The sequence below is a fragment of the Malania oleifera genome, chromosome 4 (genome assembly GCF_029873635.1).
Source record: "Malania oleifera isolate guangnan ecotype guangnan chromosome 4, ASM2987363v1, whole genome shotgun sequence".
NCBI lineage: Eukaryota > Viridiplantae > Streptophyta > Magnoliopsida > Santalales > Ximeniaceae > Malania > Malania oleifera.
In genome coordinates, this window is record NC_080420.1 from 27,555,957 (window position 1) to 27,576,031 (window position 20,075).

Genomic DNA, 20,075 nt, shown 5'->3' on the forward strand with positions numbered 1-20,075 from the left:
AAAAAGAAAAAGAAAACAGCTGGATTCGGGAAATGCGTTGGCGGGCGCGGAATCCGGCCCGAACGGCGTGTAAACGCCGTCGTTTTTCCCTAAGAACGAATCCCAAGCCCAGACCCGCACCGACCTAGCAGCCGAGTTTCCAAAGGGCAAAACGACGACGTCTATGCTCTCTATTTACATCCAGGGCCGGTTCTCCAAAAATCAATCTAGTCGTCGAACATCAGAAATTCGCCGAGAGAAAGGAGAAGAAAAAAAATAAGGGAAGAAACAAGAAGCAGCGAAAATGGTACGCAAATTGAATTTCTTCTTGTTTCGCAGATTGAAGAACCAGTTTTTTTTTTTCTTTCTAATTTTTTGTTTTGATTGCTTGCTCTATGCTGCAATTTTAGGGTTTCGTATTGTTTGATTTAGGTTCTGTTTGTTATATAAAGTTTCTCTCTCAGAGAACCCTGATTTTTGGGAACACCACGCTTAGTACTTAAATTTGATTTTTTTTAATAATAAATAGTTTAAATTGAACGAGCTAACTTCACATTTAGATTCATTTAGAAATCGGCAGATTGTTTCCGCAGCGAAAATAAAAGTTTTGGAAGAGAAACCCCGATGCGCCTCTCTATTGCTCTATCATTCGTTATTGTTTCATCAATCATTTGCTTTATATATCAACTTACTTGCAGGGTTGGTACCCTTTGAAAAGAACTAGAGATTTTCATTACATATTTGAATCGACCCAAGTGGGAGGGCCAATGGGCAGGGGATCGTGGAAGTCGTACAACCCCTCATGTCATACCCCATAAACTGGTAACAATGATTTGAATTGAAAATTTGTCACCCCTGGCTCTTTGAGCGGACTCAGCGAACTGAGAAAGCAATTGGATCCATCAAATTGACACTAGTTTGATCATTTTCCAGTGAGAGTTTTCTGGCCTTTAGATCACTAGCTTTGTTTTTTTGGGTTCTTAGAGAAGTGTTGATGCAGTCACCCAGAGCAGATCCAAGCATAATTCAGTGGGGTTCATTGGCCATGACAAATCTTCCTTAATATATGCATGGTATAATGCACTGTTTCATAAATATATAAGTCGTTCCTGCTGAAATAAAGGTATAGAGATGTATCCAACGAAAGTGGTAGTGTAGAGGTAAAGCAATGATGATGCAGCCCCAGGCTGAACAATTATCAGATATTTTCTGGTTTTTTTTATTTATAATTTTGGTAACCCAAATATTAAAATGTATCTGTTTGTTTTGAGATTTTTGTAATGACAATATTTCATATGGTATCTAGTTCTTTAATTATGTGAGTATTCTTTCTAAATTGATGTCATCAAACAATGTGATGAAAAGTGCTCTTATAATATAATATTAAAATAAAAATCTTAATGTACAAGTTATGATGCCTCTAATAAAAGGTCATGCCTCTACCTCAGTCAGCAGTGGTCATGTTGGAATAAAGTATGTTATAAAAATAAAAGATGTGAAGGAGGAAGGTGTATTAGTCATTTGGATTGAGAGCAAAATCAAAAGGTCAAATCCATGTAAAACAAAGGGAAAAACCCTCCAAAATTAAAAGAATTGTGAACTACGAAACCTTACGAGCAGACATTGAAGAACTTTTTGGGTACATATACTGCTTGGGTACTTAAAGCTTAGGCAGCAGCTTCCCCATAGGTTAAATGGCCAATCTAATATTGCTAGATCTTTGGACTTGGGAAATAGTGAAGTAAAGAAGATTGGGATTTTTTCTATCTTTCTTTGCACATATGTTTTATTTTTAAGTACTAGAACTAAAATTGTTAATGCATCTAATGATAATATGTAGAATTACCATGATATTACATCAATTTGGAGAGAGATAGAGAGCTCGAGCAGGCATTGAAGAACTTTTTGGGTACTGATACTGTTTGGGTACTTAATGCTTAGGCAGCAGCTTCCCCATAGGTTAAGTGGCCAGTCTAATATTGCTAGATCTGTGGACTTGGGAAATAGTGAAGTTAAGGAGATTGGGATTTTTTCTCTCTTTCCTTGCACATATGATTTATTTTTAAGTACTAGAACTAAAATTGTTAATGCATCTAATGATGATATGTAGAATTACCATGATATTGCATCAATTTTTATTTTTTATTTTTTGGGGTGGGGGGGGGGGGGGAAGAGAAGAATCACATGTAATATCCAAATTTCAAATACACAAAATTGTTTTTGCATTACTTGAACATTCTAATTCATTGGAAACATTAAAAAAAAACCAAAATAAAATAAAATAAAATGGAAAAGCAGTGCTTAAGACAATTATTTACAATCAAAACTCCATGTACGTATAAGTCTAACTAATAATCTATGTACATATAAGCCTAAATAATAATTAAATTAAACATATTTGGGTTAAGGGCCTTGACCCTTGACCCTATTCTTTGGAATCAGCCTCCAAATAGGGTCAAAGTGATCTATCCAATTGGCATCGCCTACTTTATTCCCCCTTGCTCAAAAGAACTCGACTTCGTGAAGTTATAGATGTACCCAGGGAGTCCATCCCCTTGAATCATATTGTTTCATTAGAAAAGAACTGAGTTACATGTCAATTTGGTTAGTGGAAGATGTCGAGATGGCATAAACCTATACCTCTTCTTATCTATCAGGAGGTATATAAATTTTCATACGCATCATGGCTAAACCTCTTACAAAGCAAACGAAATGTTTCATAAGAACGTGACAAATCTTGAGAGAATGAGTGCTAAGTGTCACAGTATACTACTTGTAAAATTGAACCAATCTTTGAAAGTAAGCAAACAATGATCATTGTTAACCCAAGCAATGTTGTATTGATTAGGATGTGGCTCAACCTACAAATTCATGTTCTTCACAAATTCTCAAGAAGTACATTCACACAAGTGCTAGGATCAATAACCAAAGTGCAAAGTTGCTTGTGGTGAAGCACATAAATTCTGATAATGTTGGTTCCTCTCTATTCTTCATTTCCTTCAATCTTACAAGAAGAGAGGATGCACCAAAGTACTAACAAATATTCGTTGTTACCATCTTTCATTAAAGTCGCTAAAGACTTCTATCTCTGCTTAAATTAAATGAATTTTATCATCATCATCATCATCACATTCATCATTCATCAGCATCGTCATCATCATCATCGTTTCTTTCTTTCTTTCTTTCTTTCTTTTTTCCTTTTTTTTGGAGGTGCAATTACCATTACTAGGTTAGGACATTGTGCAACTTTGATTCCCAAATCTTTGGCGCTTGAAACATCTATCGTTAGGTGGACCTTAGAAGTTGGCTTGGAGTGCTCAGGATCCTCAATTGAGAAAGCTCTTTCCCAACTCAAGTGGAAAGAAGTGGTTTTAGTCTTGAATATTCTTGCGTTTGCTTGAGTCGTAGGTTCGAAGGATAGCATACATCGCACATGTCAATAAAGGCCTCCCTTTTCTACTTCTCCCTAAATTCTAGAATCTTACCAAGAAGTAATCATCCATATTTTGAGGGACCACCCTTCCTTCAACAAAACAAGTAAAAAAGAGCATTTTGTAATTGTCTTGACACTCAAGATTTAGAATGTGGTGCACATTAATCTCATTAGACTCTCAACACATCATACAAATATTTGGATGGCCTTCCAAGGCCAACAAGTCATTTGTATTAGTCTTGTTAAGAGTAAAAAATTTTCCTTATGATTTGATATTTTTATTTATTTTCTCTCTCTTTCCTTGATAACAATGCATGAAAAGTGGATTCCTTCTTATTTCCTTTTCTTTCCATAATATTTTCCAAGTTCCAATGGGCCCTTAATGAAAAGAGAAACATAACAAAAAAAGAGTAGTCCAGTCCTTTTTTTCTTACCACTGCTAGCTTGTTTGTTTGTTTGTCTTTTTTGTTTTTTGGTGGGGGAGGGGAGGGGAGGGGAGGGGAGGGGCTGGCCTTGTACTATGTAAATGAGTTGAAGGCACTTTCTCTGGGCCATGCCATCCTATCCCACACCTGTGTTGCACCAACTTGGGGTGCTTAATCTAGCCTAGCCTAGCCAAGCCACCAAAACAAATCAACCCTTAAGCCATAGCAGTATAGCACCAAGTCTCTTAACATTTAAGAGACCTATATTTGTGTGATCCAATGTAAATCTGCTAAACCTTGCTAAATTGAACCAACATTATTTACAAAAATAAAAGGAAAGAATGTTATTGCAAATAGAAAGAGAATCTACCCTTTATTGCTGCCTATCCCCAACGTATTTTTCCTGGGACAGTGCTTTTTAAGGCCTTTTCCTTTGAAGCATGTATCTGGAGTGGGCCTCTTGTGAGGTACTAAGGTACCAAGCAGAAGCAATGCATGAATTTTAATGGAAAATTTTAAGTGGAGTTTGACAGAGAAGAGGTATATAGGCATAAGATGAAATAAGAAGTGAACCATAAGCCTTTTAATTTTTTGGCAAAGCAGCTATTTAGTGAAAATGACATTTCAGATGCTACTTAGTATAACTTCCCTCATTTAAGCTTTAAGTTTTTAGATCGAGTGATTCCCAAATATGGTATCAGACTTTGAATGATGGGCGTCCAAATTTTTATAATGAAATTTCAGCACAGGGTAAAATGATGGGGTCTAAACTTTGTCGACACTTTCAAGCTCAACATACTTGCCTGTGTGGGTGCCTGTTAGATGATAAAATCTATTCTTGGGGTCTACAACTTAAAACTTTTAGGTTGAGTGGTTCTAGCATGTGATATTAAAGCTTCATTGATGGCCTAGATTCAAATCCTTGGCCGTACAGTTTTTATAATTAAAATTGAGCTCAAAGTAAATTGTGTGAGCCTTTGCTAATTTTGAGCTTTCAAACGCAACATGCTTGTGGATAAAGTGGTGTATAGATAACTTTTTCTTGGACCCTTATTTAAGGTTTTAAGCTTTTCGATTTGGAGTTCTTCAAACAATAGAGCTTAATGGAAGCGCCCTTATGGGCTGTTTGATAAAATTAAGCATTAAATGCTCAATGCTGGAATATAGTTTTGAATCTGTGAACCAGGTTCTGAATATAAATTGGGACTCACTGAATCTCAATGTTGAAATTTTTTTAGTTGTTTGGTAGCCAATGGCTAAATATGCATGTACGTTAGTTTTTAGGAGATCCGCAGAAGTGTGTCATGGTGTATTGTGGAATTTTTATTTTTTGAAGCAGAAATGTCCAACAGACTTTTTTATAGACCTCTTATTCATTCAGCAACGGTAAGATCTCTGGTTCAGTTAGAGATAATTGAAAACCTATAAAGAGGCTTACCAAACAAGACTGGCTCACTGAATTTTACATCATTTAGAGCCCAACCTCTACTAAGAGGCGTGTAAGTTGCAAACAAAAGGGGCCTTAGGCTGAGAAAGGTGGAACAAATGAGGAATGAAAAAACTATGGGCATCTCCCAATCATAAGCACTTTCAGAGTTAGATTTTAGACCCACTGATGCTCTGCAACTTGAATAAAGGGAATTCATGGTAGCAGAATTTTCATGTTCATGGCATTTCTGAGAATTGGATTTTTTTTTTCATGCTCACCTCTATTATGGTTCCATTTTATCGGGTGAGGTTACCTTGCCCTTCACTTATGCTTTTCTTTCAGTCATAATATCATTTCTTTTATCCAGAAAATGCTCTTTGTTTGTTCTTGTTTACCATCTTCATATCCCTCTCACATCTAGATTGAAGTTTGCTCTTTTCAAAGCATATAGCATATGTTTTTGAAGACCTTTCATCTACTTTATTCTTAGAGGACTAGAGGCGCATTTCTAGTAATCACATTATCCAACCTAAGGACCCTCTTACACTTTGACAAAAAAGGGTTTTGTTCACTAGCCAACCGAATGAGCCTAATAATTAGATCACATGTTTCTTATTTTGGTGTGCAAATTTTTTTTTTCTCTCAATTATATCTTGTTCACTTAAAATGCTTCAATGTTTCTATTATGTACTTCTTCTTCTTCTTCTTCTTCTTCTTCTTCTTATCTTGTTCACTTAAAATGCTTCAATGTTTCTATTATGTACTTCTTCTTCTTCTTCTTCTGTCTCTCCCTCTCTCTCTTTCACACACACATTTAACTTAACTGTCTCTTTTTTCTTTTTGCAGTCGTCACTTGCAGCTGCTAGAGCAGACAATTTCTACTACCCGCCAGAATGGACGCCAAATCAGGTTTGTTTGCATCGTTGCTTGTCTGTGTATCATGCTTTTAAGATATCATGTGTGTGCATGTGGACATGCTTATGTTGCTGTTATTTAAATGAGGTCGCTAGTCAGTATTCATGACCCTAAAAAATTTCCCTTTTTTTTTTCTCTTCTTCCAGGGTTCTTTGAACAAGTTCCATGGTCAACATGCTTTGAGAGAAAGGGCCAGGAAAATAGACCAGGGAATTTTAATTATAAGGTACTTGACTGCTCACTGCATACGTAGTTATGAACATTGATGGTTTGTTTGTATCTCAAAAAGCATGATTTGGTATTTGTATTTTTATGATACATATAGTTGCTTTCTAATAGTAGACGTGCAATCATTGGAAGTGTAGTGTTGCTCTAATGCTTGAGGGCTTACTTGAATAACATTTGTCAAGGAAGCAATAGATGTTATGGTGGTAATAATTTGTTATTAAATTGCCTTTCTAATTTCTGTTAGTAATCACCACAATAAGTCAACAAAGACATTTCTAATATTAAGTTGAGCTTTAATGGGTCTGTTTGTGGAAAAAACAGCTTTAGTTCATTTGGAATGATATGCCACAAATACTGAACCAAATCTTAGTGTTTTCTTACAATATACAGAAATATTGATTTGGATTTGTTTATATATTTTGTGATTCATGTGGTTGTAATCAGCTCCTTTTCAACTTCAACATTTATGTGATATATGCACTTGTGCCCAAATATGCACTTGTGGATTTTTCTTTCTTTATAATTCTCTTTTGAAGCAAGATTTATAATAGGCGACTAAGTTTTATAAAAAAGAAAAAGGTACTAAATTTACAGATTGAAGAAAATTGTTATTTATAGTCAAATATATATTTTTTTTCTCTAGAGAAAAAAAATGTAAATATCTGCATGAAAATAAATCAGCCAAACTATAGGCATATAAAACAAATTTTGTATTTTCAGACTGATCACAGATGTTTGAGATGTGTGTGCTTAAGAAAAATTTTGAAATGAGAAGTTACTCAAGGAAAATAATTTGCCTGATTAATGTCCAAGAAATGTTCCATTATGGTTTCAATGGTTATGTATGTCAGAGAAGTGATACTGAAAATTTGTGCAGTTAAAAAGTAATATTCTGAAAATTTATACAATTTTGGATGTTTAGCAATCTTGAAATAGGATCTTAATAATTACTTAATGATTTGATTGTTTTAGTTACTTGAGATATTTATAAATTGGTTTTATTTTGATTGTTTTCTAGTCTTCTTTGGCTTCTTTCTTTCCGTAGGAGATGCTTTATCCTCCTTGCTCTACATTTTTTCCTCTATAATGAAATACCTCTTCTTTTTCTATTAAACAAAAAAGAAAAAAGAAAAAAAAAGAAACACCTTTAAAGACTGAGATTTGTTTTAATATGGAGGATGCAAATGAATAGTGTTTGTATGTTAAAACTTAAATAATGCTTCTATGAACTGCTATTTTTAGACAATGGAAATGTCACATATCTCCAATTATTAATTGTTAATATCCAGCTGCTTAAACATTTTTTTGTTTTAGGTTTGAGATGCCATTCAATATTTGGTGCGGTGGATGCAATTCTATGATAGCAAAAGGTGTGAGGTTCAACGCAGAGAAAAAGCAAGTGGGGAACTATTACTCTACGAAGGTATTCTATACAGTTGATCCCTAACCAATCTACTATGTTGGGATATCTAAGGTACAAATGCATATGTTTTATAATACCACTACCAGATCCCTGTTCTTGAATAACTTGCTCTATTTTTGTTGTTAGGATTGCACTTCCTTTGGCGCCCTTTTTGTAGAACTTATCTTGTCATTAAAAAGAGTTGTAAATGGAAACAATGTGTGCATGCTTGTCTGCACGCTATACATGTATCTAGGAAAGGAGATACCATGCTTAGTAATGCCCCATCAGTGTGATTTCGAGGTGGTGTTGAGAGGGAGGGAGGGAGGGAGGGAGGGGGGGGGGGGGTGGCTGGCGGTTGGGTTTGGGGTGGGGGAGGAAAGAAGTTATCGCTCAAAAATCTCGAGGACTGTTTGTATTTCAATCTGTAATATTAGCGTTCAAAGCCACTTCTAAATTCCTTCCCTTGAAATTGAAAAAAGTGGAGATCTCTCTCAATATCTGTCTAAATTGTTTTCATGCTTGATGTTACTTTATGTTGACATAGGGGCTACCTGAATGGCTATTTTCCTCCAAAAAGAAAAAAATAGTAGAAATCTCTCTTTTGCACATGCACAGACAAATTTCTTTAATGATTGAATTTAATAGTTGATTCTTCATTTTCTTTTTTGTAACTCATTGTAGTTTATGCTGGTCAATGGTCATATAGATATTTCACAATCTTCATATATTATATCAACTTATTTTGGTGGAAGCTGTGGTATTTTTAAATTAAATACAGTTTGGGGTTCTTATGCTTCCCAAGCTAGGTCTAATACTCATTTTTTTTTTGGGGTGTTGTACATGGATTTGTCAGTTTTTGAACTTAATTTATTTTTATTTTCTGAATGGAGTATATATTTTTTTGGACTGAATTTTGATTTAAGTTTAAAGGGAATGTGCAATATGCTTCCATTATTTGTCAACCAACTCAAATGGAAGAGTTTTTTTGTCTCTCAGTTATGGATGACTCCTGTGTTTTTGAAGTTCTTTTCTCATTTTTTAAACATTGATTTTCTATTTGGCTTTTCAGATATGGAGCTTTACGATGAAATCCGCCTGCTGCAAACATCAAATTGTGATTCAGACAGATCCAAAAAATTGTGAATATGTTATTATTAGTGGGGCTCAACGGAAGACTGAGGAGTATGACATCGAAGATGCAGAAACTTTCGCACTTCCTGCTGATGAAGGTTATTATTTACATTTTGAAAAAAAATTAGGTGTTCTGACAAGCTCTACATAATATATATGTGGGTGTGCGTCTGCATGTACTTTTTAATATGTGCATCAAGAAATGAAGCAGTTAAATTATGTTTACACCCCTCAATAATTTTTTTGTGCAGTCTATATTTTGTCAAGTGTTATTTGGTTATATTTGCTAACATTGCTTGCCATGCTTGCCAAAACTCAATCCGATTAGATTGTTTGCCATTTGATCTTAAAATTGCTGTTTTGCTATTAATAGTGTTAATTTGAAGCATTGTTTTGGTTCAGAGAATTCCCAATCATCAATTATATGATATTTGAAAAATGCACTACAGGAGCAAAATGATAATGAGATCGAATGGTGAATTGTCAAAATGTAAATTGTTTTTATCCTTGGTGTATATATGTGTGTGTGTGTGTATCATGTATGCCTTAGATGTCGAATGAAATGCTTTGGACTTTAACTTTCAATCAGATTCCCTTATCTTGAATTCTATTCTTAACTGATTCTTTGTTTTTCAGAAAGAGGTAAGCTGTCGGATCCGTTTTACCGTCTTGAACATCAGGAAGAAGATTTACAGAAAAAGAAAGAAGCTGATCCTGTACTTGTGCGCCTACAGCGATTATCTGATGCTAGGCATTCTGATGACTATGCCCTCAACAAGGCTCTCCGAAGCCAACTTAGAGTAATCACTGAGCTCATATTAGTTTTCATCATCTTAATCTCTCTCCTCTGTCCAAGTATTTTGTTAATTTTCTCCTGTATATTTATTTATTTATTTTTAGAAAAATGTTTTTGACAATTTTCTCAATTTCCCTCTCCAGAGTCAAAAGAAAAGGGTTGCTGAAGAAGAGGTTGCTTGCAGGAAAATGGGCCTTGGCATACGACTGCTTCCGATATCTAAAGATGACACTGCCACTGCAGCGCATGTGAAGTTCTCTTCCAGGTTTGAAAAGAACAGGAAGGACAAGCGTGCATTGATCAAAGCTGGCTCAATCTTTCAAGGGACACCTGGGTCTTCTGTGTCCGACAAAAAACGTTTGGATCTTGAATCCAAGAGAAGAAAGATAAAGGCAGCTGCAGCATCCAACTTGCTGGCTGGCGGATTTAAACCATCATCGTGGTCACAGAGTGCTGCTTCTATGAACAGACACAAGGGGACCTCTGTGGCTGTAAGACATCAGTAGCTAACTAAGCTTCTTGAGTCTTGAAACTGATGTGAATTCCCTTCAGCAAAGCAATAGAGCAATCAAGGGACAGGGAACTGTTGTAGGTTTCGCCATTTCCCTAAAGAGCATTTTTTCTTGAAGTAAAAACATCATATGTACAGGTTGGGGTGATATTGTTTTCCTTATGCTGTGTTTTGAGGTATGGAGTTTATTCTTGGACGAATGCTATGAATTTCAGTGTGTAACTTCTAGGGTTGAGTTTTATTCTCCCAAACACACTAGTTTTCATGCTTAAATTTGCAACACTCTGTATAATGTGATGAAAATAAATGTGTTCTTACTTGGTCCGTCTCTCCACAGCACAATCCTCTATTGCTTCCATGGTGAACGTTTTTAACAAGTGCTGGTTTCCAATTTTTCAAGCTTCTCTGAAATTGTAATGCTCTTTTAGGCTGTCATCTGTTTTGGAAAAGAAAGATAGACCTGGTTTGTTTGCTCCCATGTTAGGGAGACCCCGAAATTTTTCAAATGTATTATTTGGGAGTCTGATCCTTGTATTTGAATGAAATTTAATATAATTTTGTGTCATGTTTTGTCAAAATTTAGACAAATTCAAACACAAGGGCTTGAAATTCATGTGTCTAAATGTAGGAAAAGGAGATTCTTGTACTCATGAAGAGATCCATTGGACTTGGAAGTTAATTTTCTTTCAATGCCAACATAAAAAGAAACTGAGAAGATTACTAGGAAGAAGAATCAAAATTGAACAAAATTGGAAACATTGGAAGATGTTGGGAGAGAGTCAAAATGCCCTAATTATATATATATATATATATATATAAAGCTGCTTTTACAAAGCTACTCGACAAAGTTAGCAATACTGAGGCATGATTGATGGAGTTTTTTCCATTTTTGATTTTATTTTTTAATAAAATATTAAATAACTGTTTGATTGGGAAATTTTTTTCCATATTTCGAGGCTTACATAATCTCGCTGGATGGTCTAAGTGACACACGTCGAAAGACGATTGGCTTGGCCGTTTAAATCTCGCTGGACCATCCAACGATATTTACACACCATGCAATTTTTTTGTAAATTAAAAAAAATCCTAAGTATTCCATTCTCTTTTGATCTTTTTAAGATTTTGAATATAATAAATTTAGTAAAAAATAAAAAATATAATAAATTAATAATGAAAGAAATTAATTTTACAATCATTAATATTTAAATTTTAAATTTTTTAAAAAATTATTATATCATTAATATAATTAAGAGTTAAGAACAATTAAATATAAATAGTACATAAAATTATATAAAATTTTCCCAAACATTTTTATTTTTGAAGTTTTTTATTTTTTTTTCAATCTGCTCTGTTTTTACGTTTCAGCTTGTTAGATGCCATTGATTTGATTCTCCAAGAGTAAACTCAATTTATTTCGTTGTTTGTTTTGTTTTCGTTTTTTGTTTATCAATTGGAGGAAAGAGGGAATTGAGTGCAAGGATATGAGAAACCCAAGTACCCTTTACTTCTTTGTATTTCACAACTTTCTTACCCATTCAAAGTATCGAATTACTGTAAAAATTTTGACAGAGTCTCCTTTTAAAGATGACCACATCCATCCATGCACCTGTTCGAAGAGAACATTTTTCCTGGGCAATCAATACCAACATGTTCACAAATTTCATTCACAATTTTCATACACATTCAAAGTATCGAATTACTGTAAAAATTTCGGTAGAGTCTCCTTTTAAAAATAATCATTTCCATCCATTGCACCTGTTCAAAGAAAACATTTATTCTCGACAATCGATACCAGTATGTTTACAAATTTCATTCACAACTTTCATATACATATACATGTTGAGAAACAATACATAAGAGCACCTGTTCAAATCCATGCACCTGTTCAAAGAAAACAATTTTAATCGGGAATCCCAGTATGGTCACAACGTTTATTTACAACTTTCATTCACGACTGTCATTCACATGTACATGTTGGGAAAAATGAATAAACAATCCCAATTTTACATAAATAATGCAACGATGCTATACAAATGAAATAAAAATAATTGATGCTATACAAATGAAATAAAAATAATCAATGCTGTACAAATAAAATAAACATAATTGATGCTATACACATGAAATCAAAAGAAGGAGACTACTTAGTGCTACATGTAGGTCATCTCCGGTTTCGGGGTGGCTGCCATCTGCGTTCGCCCTTTCTTGGCTGCTCATCTGCATCTAGTGTGCTGTCCCATCGTCGTCCTGTATGTCCAACATCTCCGTTGAGAGGTACTGCATAATCAGCATCTATGTGAAGCGGATGGGGAGATAACTCATATAATGGCTCTGGACAAGAACGAGGTGTTGACTTTTTGAGTCCGATCCTTGTTTTGATGCTGACAAAGAACAAGTATCTTATGTGTGTTTTTAAGTGCTTGAAAAGATTTATATTTTGGCATGCACATAAGAGAAAGGAAACATGGAAGCTAGGAGGAACTTGGAGATTATATCATCTGGTGCATTCTATGGAAGACAGAAGAACAAAGAAGATTGAGGACATATTTGTTTCTATTGTAATTGCATTTATGTTTTGGATTGTAATAATGCATCGCATGCATGATGTGATTGAAAGCTCAAAATGACTATAGACTGACCAAGGAGACCAACAAACTTTTAGGAAAAATTATTTAGGGCCAAAATTAATTTTGCAAAGACTTCGGTTGACAGATGTTGCATTTTTAGGCTTAATTGAAAAGCCTCAGCTGACCAACCCTTGAATGCCTTAAATTGCTCGGTCAACTAGCCTTCAATTTTGGTTGTTTTAGTTAACCTAGGCCAACAAACAGATTAGTTCAAATACGCCTAAGCTAAACAACCATGAAGAATTGGTAGTCGACATTAGGCTTGGTCGACCGAACCTACGAAGACTTGGTTTTCACCTTGGCTCAGCAGACTGGTCATCTTCTACAACCAACCGAACCCAAAATGAATTTCAAAATCATCGTGTCTATTCGGTCGACTGGCGATGCCCACGGTCAACCGAATCTCTTGAGTTCAGTAATTTTTCAGTGGTTAAACAAGGTTATTTTTAAATCAAACTTTTCTAAGAATACCCTCTGTGTCCCTTAAACGGTCAGATTTTAAAAACTGAGAAGATTACTAGGAAGAAGAATCAAAATTGAAAAAATTGGAAACATTGGAAGATGTTGGGGGAGAGTCAAAATGCCCTAATTATATATATAAAGCTGCTTTTACAAAGCTACTCGACAAAGTTAGCAATACTGAGGCATGATTGATGGGGTTTTTTCCATTTTTGATTTTATTTTTTAATAAAATATTAAATAGCAGTTTGATTGGGAAATTTTTTTCCATATTTTGATGCTTACATAATCTCGCTAGATGGTCTAAGTGACACGCGTCGAAAGACGATTGGCTTGGCCGTTTAAATCTCGCTGGACCATCCAGCGATATTTACACATCATGCAATTTTTTTTGTAAATTAAAAAAATCCTAAGTATTCCATTCTCTTTTTATCTTTTTAAGATTTTGAATATAATAAATTTTTTTGTTTGATTCTAAGAAAAGTAAAAAATAAAAAAAAAAAATAAATTAATAATGAAAGAAATTAATTTTACAATCATTAATATTTAAAATTTAAATTTTTTAAAAAATAAATATATCATTAATATAATTAAGAGTTAAGAACAATTAAATATAAATAGTAAATAAAATTATATAAAATTTTCCCAAACATTTTTATTTTTGAAGGTTTTTTTTTTTTCAATCTGCTCTGTTTTTATGTTTCAGCTTGTTAGATGCCATTGATTTGATTCTCCAAGAGTAAACTCAATTTATTTCGTTGTTTGTTTTGTTTTCGTTTTTTGTTTATCAATTGGAGGAAAGAGGGAATTGAGTGCAAGGATATGAGAAACCCAAGTACCCTTTACTTCTTTGTATTTCACAACTTTCTTACCCATTCAAAGTATCGAATTACTGTAAAAATTTTGGCAGAGTCTCCTTTTAAAGATGACCACATCCATCCATGCACCTGTTCGAAGAGAACATTTTTCCTGGGCAATCAATACCAACATGTTCACAAATTTCATTCACAATTTTCATACACATTCAAAGTATCGAATTACTGTAAAAATTTCGGTAGAGTCTCCTTTTAAAAATAATCATTTCCATCCATTGCACCCGTTCAAAGAAAACATTTATTCTCGACAATCGATACCAGTATGTTTACAAATTTCATTCACAACTTTCATATACATATACATGTTGAGAAACAATACATAAGAGCACTTGTTCAAATCCATGCACTTGTTCAAAGAAAACAATTTTAATCGGGAATCCCAGTATGGTCACAACGTTTATTTACAACTTTCATTCATGACTGTCATTCACATATATATGTTGGGAAAAATGAATAAACATTCCCAATTATACATAAATAATGCAACGATGCTATACAAATTAAATAAAAATAATCGGTGCTATACAAATAAAATAAACATAATTGATGCTATACACATGAAATCAAAAGAAGGAGACTACTTAGTGCTACATGTAGATCGTCTTCGGTTTCGAGGTGGCTGCCGTTTGCGTTCGCCCTTTCTTGGCTACTCATTTGCATCTGGTGTGCTGTCTAGTCGTCGTCCTCTATGTCCAACATCTCCGCTGAGAGGTACTGCATAATCAACATCTATGTGAAGCGGATGGGGAGATAACTCATATAATGGCTCTAGACAAGAACGAGGTGTTGACTTTTTGAGTCTGATCCCTATTTTGATGCTGACAAAGAACAAGTATCTTATGTGTGTTTTTAAGTGCTTGAAAAGATTTATATTTTGGCATGCACATAAGAGAAAGGAAACATGGAAGCTGGGAGGAACTTGGAGACTATACCATTTGGTGCATTCCATGGAAGACAGAAGAACAAAGAAGATTGAGGACATATTTGTTTCTGTTGTAATTGCATTTATGTTTTGAATTGTAATAATGCATTGCATGATGTGATTGAAAGCTCAAAATGACCATAGACTGACCATAGGAGACCAACAAACTTTTAGGAAAATTATTTAGGGCCAAAATTAATTTTGCAAAGACTTCGGTCGACTAATGTTGCATTTTTAGGCTTAATTGAAAAGCCTCGGCCGACCAACCCTTGAATGCCTTAAATTGCTCGGTCAACCAGCCTTCAATTTTGGCTATTTTAGTTAGCCTAGGCCGACGAACTGATTAGTTCAAATACGCCTCAGCTAAACGACCGTGAAGAATCGGTAGACCGGCATTAGGCTCAGTCGACCGAACCTACGAAGGCTTGGTTTTCACCTTGGCTCAGCAGACCAGTCATCTTCTGCAACCAACCGAACCCAAAATGAATTTCAAAATCACCGTGTCTATTCGGTTGATCGGCGATGCCCACGGTCAACTGAATCTCTCGAGTTTGGTAATTTTTCAGCGGTTAAACAGGGTTATTTTTTAATTAAACTTTTCTAAGAATACCCTCTGTGTCCCTTAAACGGTCAGATTTTAAAAACCCTATAAAAACTCTCTCATAACCAAATTTTCAACCAATGCTTAGATTATAAACTCTCTCAAATTATTTTTTGTTCTTTATTTTTTCTATACTCTCTTATACTTAGCATTGCAAAAATTTCTTCAAGAGAGGATTCCATGTGGGCATACATTTTCATAACAAAAATCATTTTACTCTCACTTTGCTTACATCTTTCAAAATCATTCTTGAGAGTAAGACTTTAGTTTCTCCCACATATTTTATTTGATAAATATCTTTGGGAGTAAACTTTGCATAACTTGTGAATCTTGCACATTTATTGCAAGACTTCAAAAGCTCACATTCTTCATCGCAAAATCTTTGTGAGCATTTAACCTTAGCTTTCTTTAACAGTAATATCATTGTTAGAAGAAAGATTTTGGGATTTTTAGGTCTTTGAAAAACACTTAATGCATATTTCATTGTTGAAATCAAAGATCATATAAATTTCTTTGTGCAAGCAAAGCCCTAGGTTCTCTTGTATTTTCTTTGAAAAACATTTTGTGTAGAAATAGCTATTAGGGTTTAAATCTTTGAGGTACTTATCTGAGAAAATTATTTTTAAGAAAACCTCACATACTCACTTGAGCTTTATCTTCATATCATATGTGAGTGCATTGTGCTTATTGGTGTACATATCTGTTTGTGTAAGAAGCATCTTAATTGTACACATTTGTTATTAACTATTGTATTCCCGATGTGTGATCGGAAGAGGATTGCACTGGCCTGTAACATGCACCGAATTGACTCAGACCTGGTTAGGAGTGCACCAGATAGACTTAAACCCAGTTAAGAAAGTCCCGGACATGTTCATACCCGATTAGAGAATTAGGAGCACCTTCCTATAAAGTGTTGTAAATGTTGGGGTCAGCCCTATAATCTGACTTGGGGTTTTCCCTTACCTAGTAAGGAGAGGGTATTGTAATCGATGACGCTCCACCCGTAAGTGGGTAAAGGTAGTGGAATCCTCTTTCTTGTTAGCTTGAGGCGGGGACATAGACACAGTTGTCAAACCTCAATAACACATATGGTGTCACTCTTGTTTTACATGCTTTATATTTTGTGCTTGCTTGCTTATCTGTATCTGCTGGAATTATTGCATTAACATTTAGATACATATTTGTGATTTCTTGTGAAATACTGGAATTGCTATATACACCTTGCTCATCTGAATATATATATATTTTGTATCAGTTGAATTGAAATTGTTTCGAAAAGACCTTAGGTTGTGGTATATTGTTGCTGGTCAATTGACCTAATTTTTTTTTTTTAAATTTCCAATTCACCCCCCTCTTGGGATTACACCAATCACATCATGAGGTGGCATGGCGGGTGCATTCATGTTCTCTGCATCAAAAATGTCATCCAATAGATATGACATGGATGGGGTGACAGCAGAGTCAGACGCGGCGTCTGCTTGTCTAATGGACAGTCCCGCAATATCAGCTCCTGGCAAAGGCGCATATGGTGTTGACAACCTAAACACATACTCTGCCTATACAATGGGTGGCTCACCAGAGTGGCTTACTGGACGACTAGATGAAGCATGTCCTCGTACTGGAGCTGCTTGACCTCCTCACACAGGTAGGTCAGGTCGAGGTCTAAGGATCTATCGTCCATCCTCGTGGACAAGCTCCAATTCAACTCTTACCAAACTCTGTACTGCAAGATCTAGAGAGATCAAATCTACCTCATGTAGTATGTTAGCCTCCAGTGTACTAAAAAAATTGGTTAACATGTTCACATCGCAATGTACACATAAAAGAAGTAGGTGTGCGTTTAAGTCTTCTTACGAGGCTCATATATACAGTACGGGTCCTGTTCATGAAGCATCATGTGATGGACCTCTTCCAGCTAAAGTATGGGTCATCCAGACGCATAGGACCGTCCTCCGCCTCGATTGGTAGAATATACTCTCGTCGATGCTCCCATGCAGTCACTTACATATCGTGTGTCCTCGCCCAGTCGATGAGCCCTCGACCGCGTCCATCAATATGATGTAGGTCCTCCCTATTTACATCTACCCCTGACATCAAGAAGTGGTCGGGAATGCCTTGCCGATAGCCAAACTGTCGCAAAAATCAGCCAGGGATCAAGATACCACTTGATAATATGAAAACATATGAGTGACACTTGAGCTACCCACAGGTCACTCCCGATTGCATAATCAGTAGGTAGGTCGGTTATAATGACATCCGTATTGTGACGCCCCAAACCCGCCAAGTGGGGCTCGGGTGCCACGTGTTCCAATCACCTGCATCTGATACCATTATTATCATGCACGCAGCAGAACATAATAAATAACCTCAAATAAATATCAGAGTTCTATATAACAACCTAAAAACAAATACTACAACATTCAGATATCTATACATATATCAATATCTCACAATACCCCAAAAAAAGACACTACCACAAAGATAGTCCTTGCCTAGGCCTTCAAACCCGGTCTCCAAAAGAACCTGAAAAATTTTTAATCTACTAGGGTGAGACACTTCTCAGTAAGGGTGGAATAAATTATAACAGTGTGTGACAATTGAGTTTTAATATTTAAATCTCAAAATAAACTGCTTCTCATATAACATCAATAACAACTGAGAAAATGTACCATTAATAACATTCCCGACATCTAATATCACACACACATTCAATATGCACAAGTACATAATTTTTATGCAGGCGAAAGTCCTCAAGGATAGGGAAGATTACCCGCCCATACAAGTAGCTTCCCTCTGCTCTAGTACTAAAAACTACCTACTAGAGCACTCACCTTACTCAGTAAGCCCTTAGGTGAAGTATTACCTGGCCGCCAGTATACACATCTTTATTATTTTAAAGGCGAAGGTTTCCGAGGATCGAGATGTCTACCTGCCCATACAAGTAGCATCCCTTTGCACTAATACCAAGAAATTACCTAGCAGAGCACTCGCCTTTCTCAACAAGCCCTTGGTGGTGTGTTTACCTCATCGCATGCACACACATGCATTCACAATATGCTATACCATTATTTTTATGCTATAATTAAATTCACATGCGCACAACACATCCACAAAGGAATCATGCATCTTATACTTCATCTTCCAATGTCCTCAGTACGTGACCCACACAGAGCAACTGCGTACATGTCAGTATGTGGCCCATACAGGCACCTACGTACTTCTTATCTACACGTGGCCCACATAGGCACCACTACCGAAACAAGGTACATAACATGGTCCGCATAGACTCCATTATCCACACAGGATATAACGTGACCCACATAGGCACCACTACCCACACAGGGTATATAACATGGCCCACATAGGTGCCATTATCCACACAGGATATAACGTGACCCACACAGACACCACTACCCACACAGGGTATATAACATGGCCTACATAGGCACCATTATCCACATAGGATATAATGTGGCCCACACAGGCACCACTACCTACATAGGGTATATAACATGGTCTACACAAGCACTATTATCCACACAGGATATAACGTGGCCCACACAGGCACCACTACCCACACAGGGTATATAACATGGCCCACACAGGCGCCATTATCCACATAGGATATAACGTGGCCCACACAATCACCACTACCCACACTGGGTATATAACATGGCCCACACAGGCGCCATTATTCACCAGTATCCAATCCCCATGACCTACCCGTCATACATCAGTAGAACAAGCTCCTCGACCTGCCAATGTCCTACCCCATATAAATAACAATACGACGAGCTCCTCGACCTGCCAACGTCACATCATCATTTATATATAGGCAATATAACAACCTCCTCATGCCAATGTTATATTGAGATGCATACGAATAACCACACCAGTTAGTTCACACAGACGCATCAAATCATTTCCATACAGGAATCCAACAGATTAATACATTCTCACACAGTAATCCAATAGATCAATATATTTTCACACAGTATCCCCACAGATCAATACATTTCTACACAGGATTCAAACATAACAATACATTCCTCATGTCATCATCATTCCAAACAACCCCTCATGTAAGCCCAAATACCATAGAAATTCATATTCAATTTATTAGAAAGTAATTGTTCTCATGCCACACGATTTTAATATCATAAGCAATTATCCCCAAATATAACCTTAAACCAAAATCATCATTTTTCCAATAATCACGCTATTCCGAAAATAATATAGATAAATAATAAATTTCATACACTCGTAAATAATCGGTTCACCTTAATAAAATACTGATATAATTTTATTCCCCCTTATCTGATTCCTTGATTCACGCCTG

The 20,075-nt window shown here is 35.7% G+C and overlaps 1 protein-coding gene across 1 annotated transcript; it reads left to right on the plus strand.

Annotated features, from left to right (window-relative positions):
• Positions 1–10,580, plus strand: LOC131153084 (uncharacterized). Its single transcript, XM_058105125.1, has 7 exons — positions 1–286; positions 6,113–6,175; positions 6,328–6,407; positions 7,724–7,832; positions 8,884–9,043; positions 9,582–9,745; positions 9,885–10,580. Exons 1-7 carry the CDS (start codon positions 284–286, stop codon positions 10,245–10,247), a joined length of 942 nt encoding a protein of 313 aa, XP_057961108.1. The 5' UTR covers positions 1–283; the 3' UTR covers positions 10,248–10,580.
• Positions 10,581–20,075: the final 9,495 nt, after the last annotated feature.

Coding starts and splice junctions, on each gene's coding strand:
- LOC131153084 (XM_058105125.1), top strand. Junction 7,833..8,883: donor GGAACTATTACTCTACGAAG/GTATTCTATACA, acceptor TTGGCTTTTCAG/ATATGGAGCTTTACGATGAA. Junction 9,746..9,884: donor CTCTCCGAAGCCAACTTAGA/GTAATCACTGAG, acceptor TTCCCTCTCCAG/AGTCAAAAGAAAAGGGTTGC.